Below are 14,734 nucleotides of genomic sequence, written 5' to 3'. Positions count from 1 at the left end.
GCACTTCTGATTTAAAGCTCTCTTTTTTAGAGGAGCTACAGCATCCAAAGTTGTCTTCAATGAGGATGTAAAACTATTGACGAGATACTCTATCTCACTTACAGAGTTTAGGTAGCTACTCTGCACTGTGTTGGTATATGGCATTAGAGAACATAAAGAAGGAATCATATCCTTAAACCTAGTTACAGCGCTTTCTGAAAGACTTCTAGTGTAATTTAACTTATTCCCCACTGCTGGGTAGTCCATCAGAGTAAATGTAAATTATTATTTACTATTATTAGAAAGCATTGCTTAAATTTTCATTGTTATGCAGATGATACCCAGCTTTATCTATCCATGAAGCCAGAGGACACACATCAATTAGTTAAACTGCAGGAATGTCTTACAGACATAAAGACATGGATGACCTCTAATTTCCTGCTTTTAAATTCAGATAAAACTGAAGTGATTGTACTTGGCCCCACAAATCTTAGAAACATGGTGTCTAACCAGATCCTTACTCTGGATGGCATTACCCTGACCTCTAGTAATACTGTGAGAAATCTTGGAGTCAATTTTGATCAGGATATGTCCTTCAATGTGCATATTAAGCAAATATGTAGGACTGCTTTTTTACATTTGCGCAATATCTCTAAAATTAGAAAGGTCTTGTCTCAGAGTGATGCTGAAAAACTAATTCATGCATTTATTTCCTCTAGGCTGGACTATTGTAATTCATTATTATCAGGTTGTCCTAAACGTTCCCTGAAAAGCCTTCAGTTAATTCAAAATGCTGCAGCTAGAGTACTGACGGGGACAAACAATAATGAAACTTATTCCCCACTGCTGGGTAGTCCATCAGAGTAAATGTAAATGTTATTAAGAAATGATCAGACAGAAGGGAGTTTTCAGGGAATACTGTTAAGTCTTCTATTTCCATACCATAAGTCAGAACAAGATCTAAGATATGATTAAAGTGGTGGGTGGACTCATTTACATTTTGAGCAAAGCCAATAGAGTCTAATAATAGATTAAATGCAGTGTTGAGGCTGTCATTCTCAGCATCTGTGTGGATGTTAAAATCGCCCACTATAATTATCTTATCTGAGCTAAGCACTAAGTCAGACAAAAGGTCTGAAAATTCACAGAGAAAACTCACAGTAACGACAGGTGGACGATAGATAATAACAAATAAAACTGGTTTTTGGGACTTCCAATTTGGATGGACAAGACTAAGAGTCAAGCTTTCAAATGAATTAAAGCTCTGTCTGGGTTTTTGATTAATTAATAAGCTGGAATGGAAGATTGCTGCTAATCCTCCGCCCCGGCCCGTGCTACGAGCATTCTGACAGTTAGTGTGACTCGGGGGTGTTGACTCATTTAAACTAACATATTCATCCTGCTGTAACCAGGTTTCTGTAAGGCAGAATAAATCAATATGTTGATCAATTATTATATCATTTACCAACAGGGACTTAGAAGAGAGAGACCTAATGTTTAATAGACCACATTTAACTGTTTTAGTCTGTGGTGCAGTTGAAGGTGTTATATTATTTTTTTATTTTTATGCTTAAATAGATTTTTGCTGGTTATTGGTGGTCTGGGAGCAGGCACCGTCTCTACGGGGATGGGGTAATGAGGGGATGGCAGGGGGAGAGAAGCTGCAGAGAGGTGTGTAAGACTACAACTCTGCTTCCTGGTCCCAACCCTGGATAGTCATGGTTTTGGAGGATTTAAGAAAATTGGCCAGATTTCTAGAAATGAGAGCTGCTCCATCCAAAGTGGGATGGATGCCGTCTCTCCTAACAAGACCAGGTTTTCCCCAGAAGCTTTGCCAATTATCTATGAAGCCCCACCTCATTTTTTGGACACCACTCAGACAGCCAGCAATTCAAGGAGAACATGCGGCTAAACATGTCACTCCCGGTCCGATTGGGGAGGGGCCCAGAGAAAACTACAGAGTCCGACATTGTTTTTGCAAAGTTACACACCGATTTAATATTAATTTTAGTGACCTCCGATTGGCGTAACCGGGTGTCATTACTGCCGACGTGAATTACAATCTTACCAAATTTACGCTTAGCCTTAGCCAGCAGTTTCAAATTTCCTTCAATGTCGCCTGCTCTGGCCCCCAGAAGACAATTGACTATGGTTGCTGGTGTCGCTAACTTCACATTTCGCAAAACAGAGTCGCCAATAACCAGAGTTTGATCCTCGGCGGGTGTGTCGTCGAGTGGGGAAAAACGGTTAGAGATGTGAATGGATTGGCGGTGTACACGGGGCTTCTGTTTAGAGCTACGCTTCCTCCTCACAGTCACCCAGTCGGCCTGCTTTCCCGGCTGCTCGGGATCTGCCAGGGGGTAACTAACGGCGGCTAAGCTACCTTGGTCCGCACCGACTACAGGGGCCTGGCTAGCTGTAGAATTTTCCACGGTGCGGAGCCGAGTCTCCAATTCGCCCAGCCTGGCCTCCAAAGCTACGAATAAGCTATACTTATTACAAGTACCGTTACTGCTAAAGGAGGCCGAGGAATAACTAAACATTTCACACCCAGAGCAGAAAAGTACGGGAGAGACAGGAGAAGCCGCCATGCTAAATCGGCTAAGAGCTAGTAGCTACGCTAAGCTAGCGGATTCCTAAAAACACGCAAAGTGAATAATGTGTAAATAATTTAGAGGTGATTCAGCAGAAGGAGTGCTTTAGTTAAGGCACGTAAAGATTACACTGGGAAACAAATCGTGATCTAGATAACTAGATCAATCTAACTGCGCAGATTAAACAGCTAACAGATACAGAAAAACACCGCTGTGCTCCGGAACAGGAAGTGATACAATACCGCAGTGAGAGCCAACCACCAGTAGAGGCAAGCAAGAAGAACATTTTTGAAAAAACAATAAAGTATAATTTAATAGAAAAAAATAAATGGCTGTTTTTCGTCAGATAAATCTTCTTTGTTACGTCTGCCGAGGACACAATAAAATCATCTGCGCTTTTATTTGTCTGTCTGGCTGTTAGCAGGATTACATCAAAATCACTGCACAGATTTTGACAGAATTTTCACCACAGATAGATATTAGGCCATGGAAGACTCCGTTATATTTTGGAGGGGATCCAGATCCAGATCTGGATTCTGGATCAAGATTTCACTTCATATACGCTTTGAAGGATTACTTCAAAACTACTTACATCAAAACTACTTCACAGATTCTCACCAAATTTTCACCACAGATAGATATTATTTTAGGGCACGGAAGACTCCACTGAATTTTGGATCCAGACTCTGGACCAAGATTTCCCTTTATATATGCTTTGAAGGATATCTTCCAAACTACTTCACGGATTCTCACCAAATCTGCACAACAGATAGATAAGAGAGGTTGGAAAATTCCAATAACTTTTGAAGATGATCTGGGTCCGGATTGGCGGATGTCAGAAATCTCAGATTGCTCTTGTTTTAACAGTGTCACAGCTGGAATGGTTATTTTCGAGAGGTTGGAATAGATCTCTTGTTTGTCTGGGTGGTTGCCATCCAGGACCCAAAATGGTTCTGTGGTGTGATGGACACAGCAACGCAGAACTGACTTCCTAATTTAGGCGCAATCAAAACTTACATGTGATGCTAATGTCAAATGTTTACATTCAAATGTATTTTTTCATGACATTTTTGGTTTCTGCTGATTTACTTGGGTTAATAATGCACCAGGAGTGAAAATATGATGCAGATCCAAAACAGCTCCAGCTACACCATTAGTCATGACTGCCATGAGCTGTATGGAAACACATGTAATTGTCATAACCAGAGGTCTGCAGTTTATACAGGCATCCTTTTTGTCCCCAGCAGTGCAGGAGACAAAAAAAAAAAATCCCATCAAGGGTTTTGCAAAGCTGACTGGCAGAAAGCTGCAGTGGCCTTTTGGACGGATCAGTCGCCTTCGCTGAAGTTTAATTAGAGTTGTAACAAGCAGCCGCAAGGTGATAGATTTCCAATAGTTTTGAACGCCTCCTAAAGTAGGAGTCAGAGTGAAAGACGTACTACACAGAGAGAGAGAGAGAGAGAGAGAGAGAGAGAGAGAGAGAGAGAGAGAGAGAGAGAGAGAGAGAGAGAGAGAGAGACAGAGAGAGGGCAGGAAGAGGAGGAGGAGAAAGTGATGAATGAGGCTGAAATGCCACGTGTGACTCATAGATTGAACATAATATGAATATAGCGTGTGACTGGAATGACTGAAAGAGGAAAGTGAGGTCACAGAGGACGGTAACAAATGATGCTGAATATTCTCCTCTCCTTCCCTCCTTCCCTCTTATCTGCTGCTTTTCTGTGATTCACAGACCAACAAGGCTTCGGCTCAGGGGGACTATCAGGGTGCCAACGCCGCCTCTCGCCAGGCCCTGTGGCTCTCAGTGCTTTCCATTGTGTTTGGAGTTATAACTTACATCTGCGCCATCGCTGCGGTCATTTCCTACCTGTCAGGAAAACCACCATAACAGCCACACACACACACACACACCCATCGTGCTTTTCACCTCCACCAACACAGAAGACCAGACTCAATCCCAACTGATCCTTGCAAGAAAATCGAAAAAAAAAAAAAAAAAAAAAAAAAATCAGCATAGAAGATTCAGTGTGATTGCTTTTGTCATCTGTTCAAACTGCCATCCTTTAATTCTGTGCCATAGTTCTCACTGTACAGAGCACGTAAGAAAAAACAAAGCAGTGACTGATCCGCACAGTCACCCGTGTTCACAGCGACGCTGTGGGTGGACGTGAAGGTCACAGCGTGGACATGTCAGGAGCTAAACCTCAGTGGACTAAACCACCACTGTCTCTTTGATACATCCATCTTCACACAGTGTGCTTTGTTTCTATCACGTGGCATCTTATATTATTAGAACACTGCAAACGTTTTGTGCTATGATGAAACATACCGAAACTAAGGACTGGGAAGTTTTAAAATGAAATGCAAGGTTGTGACTGTAAAGAAATCGATGAACTGCTGTGAGGAAATGACGGAAGAGACGCGAAAAGTGCTGAAAAAGCTCTGAGGGTGATGATCTGATGTGCTATTCCATGAATAGAAGCAACAAGGTTGCCAAGCCACGCTCCCCAAATATAGATTGTGCTATTGCGCCTCCATATCGAGGACTGAAATCTTTTAGGAACTGGCTTCTCGCAGTATGACACAAATTATAAACAGCATTCAGTGTGTCGACAAGACATCAAGAGTTCAGCTATGAGGTGCATGAGTCAGTAAAAATCTTCTTTTAGTCACAACACCACACTGTATGGTGAGTTTGTTGTTTGCAAACTTGCTTGTCTATCATTTGGTCCTGAATTACTGTGAAAATAGATGTAATTTAAAAAAAAAAAAAACAGTGAATATGAATATTTTAAAAAGAACAAGTTATTAATATTTTCTCTTGCAATGCAAATGTATTTGTGTGTGTGTGTGTGTGTGTTTTTTTTTTGGGGTTTTTTTAAGTAGTCCACAATTGGATTACTAATTATTAATTTTCATTTCTAATTCTGTTCTGTTCTCCATATGTTAGCTGGATTAAACCGTTGATGATATGATAAGATATTCCTTTATTTGTCCCACATGGGAAAATTTGCAATGAGATAGAAACAGTGGTGATAGAATTGTGCAGTAGTTGGGCAGAGTACAATGTGCAAATAAAAGACAAACACAAATACCTAGGCATGACATGCCAATATAATGAAACATGGAGAAATATTATGTACATTGTGAGACACAAATACAGTATATGCAATGAGCAGGGTAAGAACACTGCATACAGTAAAACAGATTTTACAAAGAATTGCACAGTTTGTTAACCTGGGATACACATAAGTAAATATATACACTTACTGGGAGAGGTGCAGATCGCACTGTCTAACAGCAGCAGGAAGGAAGCACCTCTCCTTCAGACACGTCAGAGTGATGTGGTTTGATCCTGGATTTCTCGGTTCTTCAAAATAGTTGTTGGATTGGTTTGTCACAACAGTATATTGTCAAGGACAAACAAACTCGAACGCAGGTTTATTCAAAGTAAACAATAAATGACAGAGTTGATCAGCCTCTTTTCAGGAAATCTGCCCAATGACTGCCTGTATTCACTCCTGTGGGAGACACCAGTTTTGATCTGGGAATCTTATGAATAAAGCACCGTGTGTGTGTGTGTGTGTGTGTGTGTGTGTGTGTGTGTGTGTGTGTGTGTGTGTGTGTGTGTGTGTGTGTGTGTGTGTGTGTGTGTGTGTGTGTGTGTGTGTGTGCACATGTGTGCGTCTGTGTGATAAAGAGGTGGAGCATGGATGAGACTTTTATATGACCTGTGCAGGATAAAACGGATATTTACGACCATAAAATCCAGCATGAACGTCCGCAAATCATCAGACACAACAGGGATATTCCCATTCTAATCCAGTTCCATCGTTTGTTTATTTTTCTCAAAGTAATTCGGTCGGCGAATTGTTGTGAAAGGGTATGGTCGGCTCATCAAAGCTTAACGTCGCAACAGCGTCTTCATGCCAAACTGGAACTTCTGTGAGCAGACCCACAGATTTGTCCATCTCGTCAGCTGCACTGAGTTAAATTCACAGTAAGTCCGTCAATCAGTCCAGTTAAATCCATTAAATCCATGCATTTCTGGATTGCCATCGCTGCACTAGTTTCTGTCGGTCTCAGGTGACAGCGTCATTGTTGACACCTGCACAGCAGCGCAGTCAGGGGGCGGAGTAACACATCAAATGTGAAACGGATTTAATATTTTGCCACCGTCCATGCGATATTTTACGGTCTGAAATCTCACACGATTAACCAATCAGATTCGTGGAAAAAAATGTAATTGGATTAGAATGATGCTTGAACACTGACACGCTCAGCTAACAGACTAACCTCAGTTTGGGTGTTTGTTGCATCATATTTTGGGGGGCTGAGCAGTGGTTGTGATAACAGTTTTGCTTTGGTGTGGGACTTAAAAATTCTGACACTCTTATTTCCTCTGTAATTGTGGATTACCGACCTAACATCCTCAAACTACCGATAGCTGTTACAAATGTTAATGAGCATCTTACTGATAAGTACAGGTGCAACAACCTGCATCAAAACCAGAAAGATGTGGAAGAAAACAGAAAACCACCATTCAAATGGATCAAAGAATATCCAGAATGGCAAAGATTCAGCCAATGATCAACTCCAGGGTGATCAAAGAAGGTCTAAAGGTACCTGGCGGTGCTGTAACAATTAGATGACGCCTATATGAAGCCAAACTATGGACAAGAAACCCCCGCAAAGTCCCACTGTTTAAAAAAGGGGCCGCAGACAGTTTGTTTAATGACTCCCCCCCCCCCCCCCCCCCCCCCCCCCCCCCCCCCCCCAAAAAAAAAAAAAAACTGAATTCAAGTCACAGTACCCTGTGCAGACAGTGAAACATGGTGGAGCAAGGATCATGATATGTGGATGTTTCTCACACTATGGTGTTGGACCTGGGCAGCACAGTAGCTTAGTGGTTCACACTGTTGCCTTACAGTGAGAAGGTCATGGGATTGATTCCCACCTGTGGCCTTTTTATGTGGAGTATATATGTTCTCCCCATGTTTGTGTGGGTTCTCTCCAGGTGCTCCAGCTTCCTCTCGCATCCCAAGACATGCAGATTAGATGAATTGGAAACTTTAACTTTTCCGTAGGTGTGTATACAGGTGTGAATGTGTTTGTTTGTCTACATGTGGTCCTGTGACAGAATGGCATCCTTTCCAGGTTGTACCCTGCCATACACCCTATGACTGCTGGGATAGGCTCCAGCCCCCATGACCCCATAAGTAGTTAAAGATGAGTGTGTGTGTGTGTGTGTGTGTGTGTGTGTGTGTGTGTGTGTGTGTGTGTGTGTGTGTGTGTGTGTGTGTGTGTGTGTGTGTGTGTGTGTGTGTGTGTGTGTGTGTGTGGTTTCGGGCATGTTTATCACATACCAGGGGTCATGGTACATGAAGAGGTCATGTTGTCTCATGCAAAAGAGGAAATGCCTTTGAAATGGGTGTTTCAACAAGACAATGACCCCAAACACACCAGCAAATAATCAGCATTTTAGTTCCAGACCAACAAGATTAAAGTTATGGAGTGGCCAGCCCAATCCCGGGACCTTAATCCAAAAGAAAACTTGTGGGGTGACATCAAAAATGCTTTTCTGAGGCAAAACCAAGAAATGCAGAGGAACTGTGGAACATAGTCCAATGGTCCTGGAATATCTGGTCACAAGTGCCAGAAGTTGGTCAACTCCATGCAACACAGATGTGAAGCAATTTATAGAAACAGTGGTTACATAACTAAATATTAGTTCAGTGATTCACAAGAAAACTAAATCTTTAAGCATTTTCCGTTTATACAGTAAATGTTTGAGTTTGTAAAGAAAAATGCAGACACAAGATGAATGATCCCAGTGACTCAGTACTCCCCAGCTCTAGTCAGAGTGCCTGCATTCCAGCATAACTCCACTGTAATCCTGGCGTAGGGAGGTGTATGTGCTCAGCGGTGGTTTATATTGGCACTCCGATCACAAACAGAATTGACATTCCATCACCAAATTGACAACTAATACAGTAAATAGTATACAAATAATGAATGTTTATGAGGCACAGCTGAGTTGAATGGAACATTCCATCATTGCACAAATGAAAAAACATTCATTATTTGTTTTATATAACGCCTAACAATCCTGATGATGTAGTCCGTACCTGATGCCGTGCATTGACTTCTTTGTGTACAGACTGCTGTCTGCTTTCATCAGTCCAGTGAAACATCACAGCAACTGAATTTGTTGGTGTGCGTGTGTGTGTGTGTGTGTGTGTGTGTGTGTGTGTGTGTGTGTGTGTGTGTGTGTGTGTGTGTGTGTGTGTGTGTGTGTGTGTGTGTGTGGTAGAAAAATGAACACCATCAATAAAACAAACCCCGCCATGTTTGTTTTTAAGCTAAGTGACATCACTGCTAGTGTGTGTGTGTGGTGGTCACGGTGTGCAATAGCACAAAGCATATAGAACCAAAATTGCACGGTAAATGGAATACAGTGGTAAATGGTACGAATGATCCATATCATGTGACATACAAACCACCAGTCAAATGACAACGATCTATTTAGGTGTTATATAAAACTCAATAATTCATCTTATTTGTTTAATCCACTGCTGCTTTACAGGACAATCCATCTGAAACTGGACAAAAAAAGTGCACACATTGCTCTCAGATTGGTGATCACAGTCAGGAATGAAACATTGCAATATCATAAAAAACAACTCAAACATTGTCGTGGATATGCAACGTTGCACATTGGAGGTGTATTGCGCAGCTGTCAACATCCTTTGGCATTCCCAGACTCATGACTGTGAGAGATGTTGCTTCAGTCTGGACACAGTGATGTTATTGGTATTATTAACATATGATATTATAGATGTTTTAATTTTAGGATTTCTGTAGTTTAGTCTAATCTGTGCCAGGGTCATTAGTGCACTGGTACTTGCTCTAAATATTAAGGAATAAATAATAAGTGTAGAAATGATGTGATCAGTAATGCAGTGAACACACAAAGACTGCCACAGTGAATAACTAAAAGGACACACTTTTCATTGCTTTCTGCTGTTGGAATTTGATTCTCCTTCTCTGTTTCTGTCACTTAGATTCTCCCACTCAAATGTCCATGTGTTTGGCTGTGTGATCCAGTTTGGATAAAACTTTGTGAAATGACTGAGGGTCAGCCAAGGACAAAATGATGTGATTTTGAGTAAAATATAAGCTCAAAGCAGGTTAAGACTGGCCTGGAGAGGTGGAGATATGCTCTGGATAGAAGGGGAATGAAATTCGGTAGAAAAAAGACTGAGTACATGTGTGTGAATGAGAGGGAGCCCAGTGGAATAGCGCAGTTACAAGGAGTAGAGGTGGTGAAAGTAGATGAGTTTAAATACTTGGGGTCAGCTGTCCAAAGTAATGGAGGGTGTGGTAGAGAGGTGAAGAAGAGAGTACAGGCAGGGTGGAGTGGGTAGAGAAACATGGCAGGAGTGATTTGTGACCAGAGAATATCAGCAAGAACGAAGGGGAAAGTTTACAACACAGTAGTGAGACCAGCTATGTTGTTTTGCTTAGAGACTGTGGCACTAACAAAAAGACAGGAGGCAGAGCTGGATATGGCAGAGCTGAAGATGTTGAGATTCTCTTTGGGTGTGATGAGAATGGACAGGATAAGGAATGAATATATCAGAGGGACAGCTCAGGTGGGACAGTTTGGAGACATAGTCAGAGAGGTGAGATTGAGATGGTTTGGACATGTGCAGAGGAGGGACCCAGGTTACATAAGGAGAAAGATGCTGAGGATGGAGCCACCAGGCAGGAGAAGAGGGAGACCAAAGAGGAGGTTTATGGATGTGCTGAGGGAGGACATGCAGGTGGTTGGTGTGACAGAGGAAGATACAGAGGACAGGGTGAGATGGAAACAATTGCTCTGCTGTGGCGCCCCCTAACGGGAACAGCTGAAAGAGGAGGTTTAAAGCCAATAAAGACGAAACATGATGGAAGGGTTGTGTGTTAATTAATGACAAAATAGTCCTGATTTAAACCTTATGATATCACTGAATATGAATTTGCATGAATTGATTTCAGCTTTTTTGCAGCTTTTCTTTACTCTGAATCATCTCTCTCCTCATAACCCTTAAACAGAAGCTGTTGCTCCACTGGAGTGAACATTAGCGCCCTCCACTGTGCGTAGAATCAGTGGCGCCTTCTTCTTCACCACACCTCCAGTCACAGAGCTGTGGATCGTGGTTTCCAGGCTCGGTATACACTTATCAAAGACACGGGTTCACACAGTCATCCCACATCATTGAATCCAGCTTGTTTAATCAAATCTTCACGTGAGTTTGATGAACTGAATAACCCGTATCAGCATGGCCAAGATCGGTTAATCCTGGATCAACCAGTAGCTCCTGGATCCTTTAAGTGATGCACAGAGAACAGGCCCCTGGACTGAAGCTCACTCACTGGAACACTTTACATGCTGATATCCCACTGTTTCCTCTCTCACTGTATCTGGACGCAGCCAGTCATCACAGTGCTGCTCGGTCTGAGCCGCCTCTCAGCGGAAAATGATTTATTCATGAAACAAGCATCACTTTGAGGAATCACACTGTCATGAGATGAGTCCTGTTCACACTGTGTCATGTGTATAGAAAACACTCTGATGCAGTGAAGTGAACAACCATGCAAGGCAATAAAGGTCAAAGGTCGCAAATGACATGCTGTAATTTAAATGACACGTTCTGTACTTTCATAAACCACATATTTCTATTACATGTAAATAATAAACAGGGAAAAAACTGAATCCTAATAAATGCACTTGTTTGAACTTCATCTTTGCTTTGTTTTTGTTTTGTTTTGTTTTTAACAATAAGAGACATTCAGGCTTTGGTCAGAGCACAAGAAGAAGGGAAACTGAGGCACCAGTGCTTATATTAACCTCATTTCAGTACAGCTAACATCAATTTACTCAACCAATCTGCACTGAAACATAAATTGCGTATTTATTTTTGTTCGTAAATTTGTTTCACTGAGGATGGGGCAGTGGGGGGGGGAGGGGGTACTTTGGGGTTGATGTTTTATAAAAAAAAAAAAAAATCCTGAAAAAAATAAATAAATAATAAAAATGACACATAAGACCAATTCAGACCTCGCAACATCTGGCGAACCTCTGCCCTCTTGTGGCGGTTAATGATATGACGGCTTTTGTAGACCAGAGGCTGCAGAACTGAAAAACGAAACAAACAGTTTTACTAGACTCTCAGTGTTAACCTGAAATTTTCTCATGTCTTCTACTCATGTAAAACATTGGAGGAGGGAGGAAAAAGTCAATACGTCAAACTAACTGAAATTTAATATACGAGTATTGTGATCTAAGATGCTGTGAAGTACGTTTTGAATCCTGGGCCCGTATTTCTATACACACACACACACATATATATATATATATATATGAAGTTCTCTGGTCTGATGAGACAAACATTGAATTCTTTGGTGTGAATGCCAGGCATCATGTTTGAAGGAAATCAGGCACCATGCACGGTGGTGACAGCATCATGCTGTGGGGATGTTTTTCAGCAGCAGGAACTGGAAGACTAATCAGGATTGAGAGAAAGATGAATGCAGCAATGTACAGAGACATCCTAGATGAAAACCTGCTCCAGAGCGCTCTTGACCTCAGACTGGGGTGATGGTTCATCTTTCAGCAGGACAATGACCCAAAGCACACAGCTAAGATATCAAAGGAGTGGTGTGTGTATAGATAGATAGATAGATAGATAGATAGATAGATAGATAGATAGATAGATAGATAGATAGATAGATAGAGAGAGAGAGAGAGAGAGAGAGAGAGAGAGAGAGAGAGAGAGAGAGAGACAGAGAGAGAGAGAGACAGAGAGACAGAGAGAGAGAGAGAGAGAGTACCATCCAGCGCAAAATTTGTGTCAAATCAACATGCAGGTCTTCCTTGGATCTGCTGTGATGACCCCGAGGGAAAACAAGGGAGCAGCCGAAGGTGCTTACTTGTATTTATGAAACAGTCACACATTCTTAGTACGCACATCAGTAAGTATCATCTGTTCAAAAATCCCACGTTTGATTCCACTGTGTATGTGCAGATTCATGGTTGTTTTTATTCAGAAACACCTTCAGTTACATCCATTTGTTGTTTGTGTTCCTCATTGGAATAATGGAACAAGAGAGTGAAGAAGAGAAACTTTTGTGCAATGGAGATCGAAGTGCTCGTGTGTGTGGTCGCAGCAGTCAGATGACAAAAAAAAAAAAAAAAATCAAATTGACCCAATCATTCACTCATAGTGTGGCATGCTGCTTCTTAATTTAGGTACCACAGTCACTTATGATTTATGAACATAATTTTAATAAGCTCTAAGAAGCTTTAACAAATTCACAACAATAACCAGTAAAAAGCTTTCCAATTAACAAAATAAGAAGACAATTATTATTGTTAAATAATAGTAATTATTTATTTATTTATTTTATTACATCCGCCAAGGATTATCAGAGTTTATTTAGTTTTATTTGTCTGTCTGACTGTTAGCAGGATTACGTCAAAACTACTGCAAGGACTTTGACGAAATTTGTACCACACATAGATATTAGGCTTTGGAAGAACCCATTCAATTTTGGAGGTGATCCAGATCCAGATTCTGGATCAAGATTTCACTTTATATAGGCTTTGAAGGATTATGTCTAAACTACTTAATGAATTTTCATAACATTTTCACCACACATTGGTGTTAGGATTTGGAAGACTCCATAAAATTTTTGAGGTGAGCTGGATTCAGATCTGGATTCTGGATCAGGATTTCACCTTGTAGACTTTTAAGAATTATGTCAAAACTACTTCACGGACACGACATCACAATGTAAAACCAAGATCAGGAAGACACTATTTTTGTTTCAGTTTGTGAATTACATATCAGATTGCAACATCTTGATCAGTGGGACCATACTGGATCAATATGCAGTTATTGCATTGTGTGGAATCTGTTTCCAGGTAAAGTCCGGGTCACGATGTGAATCACATATCTGTTATTTTGAGTCCTCGCCAACCCTTGGCGGACATCAGAAATCTCTGATTGCTCTTGTTTATTTCTTTTTTACAGTTGTTCCTGAATCCTTTGTGTATATATATATATATATATATATATATATATATGTGTGTGTGTGTGTGTGTGTGTGTATCCTTTTATATTGATGTCTTTATTAATATAAAATCTCCCCTAATGAAATCTGAGCGGTGATAATAATGTGGGCACATTTTTTATATAAAATTGCAGGAGGGAAACTTTTTGCTTCATGCCTTGTAGTAACAGGCGGAGATGGAGGTGCTTATTGTTGCTGAGGTCAAAAGCTGGTGTTTAGTTCACACAGGTGTCTTTTGTAGGTTTGACCCCAATGAGGCAATACGCTTGTTTTTAACTAGACATTATTACTGATTGATACATGTTGATCTTCATATTAATATTCATGTTCATACAACATGGGAAATTCATGGTGCATTTTTTGCCAAACATATGCAGTCACATCTTAAAGTGGTCAAAATATGGACGTCACTGTGCTTCAATGTATTCAGAGCCGATGTGAAATAGTAAAGAACAAACACAAAGCACTTGAATGGATGTATCAGTACAGCCTGTGTCGCGTCAGAGCACACGAGTCATTCATTTATTTTCTAAACCCACTTACTCCAGTCAAGGGTCATGGTGGGCTGGAGCCTATCCCAGTAGTCACTGGGTGAGAGGCAGGTTACAACCTAGACAGCATATCAGTCTATCTCAGGGCCACATACAGACAGTCAAACACATGCACACCTACGGCCAGTTTACAGTCACAGGTTCACCTAACCTGCATGTCTTTAGAAGACAGAGGAAGTAGAAGAACATGCAAACCCCACACAGAAAGGAGCAAGTGGGAATCGAACCCATGGCCTTCTTGCTTGCCTTGTTGCTGTGAAGCAACAGTGCTGACCACTAAGTCACTGTGCCACCCACAAGAATCATGAATTAATAAATAAATAAAGCAATCCTCAATAAAGTGCGTAAGTAAAGCTACCCTTGTGTCTGGATTGGTGGATTCCATTGTGCCCATTTCACTGTAAAACCTGGTAAGTTTGTTCAACTCAAACAATTTGAGTTCACTGGTTGCCTGAATATAGACTGGCATCCGGTCCAGGGTGTAACCCGTCT

At 41.2% G+C, this 14,734-nt stretch overlaps 1 protein-coding gene across 2 annotated transcripts in view; it reads left to right on the top strand.

Annotated features, from left to right (window-relative positions):
• Window positions 1-14,734, top strand: part of LOC117508751 (synapse differentiation-inducing gene protein 1-like) — a 52,704-nt gene that overhangs the window by 32,722 nt on the left and 5,248 nt on the right. The window contains exon 3 of one of the 2 annotated variants that reach the window (XM_034168580.1): window positions 4,306-4,463. In XM_034168580.1, the coding sequence (XP_034024471.1) occupies window positions 4,306-4,461 (156 nt within the window). In that variant the 3' untranslated portion in view covers window positions 4,462-4,463. Of the gene's footprint in view, window positions 1-4,305; window positions 4,555-14,734 lie in introns of those variants that run through there. The other variant, XM_034168579.1, reaches the window with a different exon arrangement.

This window comes from Thalassophryne amazonica, chromosome 4, assembly GCF_902500255.1.
Source record: "Thalassophryne amazonica chromosome 4, fThaAma1.1, whole genome shotgun sequence".
Taxonomy (NCBI): domain Eukaryota; kingdom Metazoa; phylum Chordata; class Actinopteri; order Batrachoidiformes; family Batrachoididae; genus Thalassophryne; species Thalassophryne amazonica.
The sequence above is the reverse complement of the archived record's forward strand: the minus strand, read 5'-3'. Positions and strand labels throughout refer to the sequence as shown.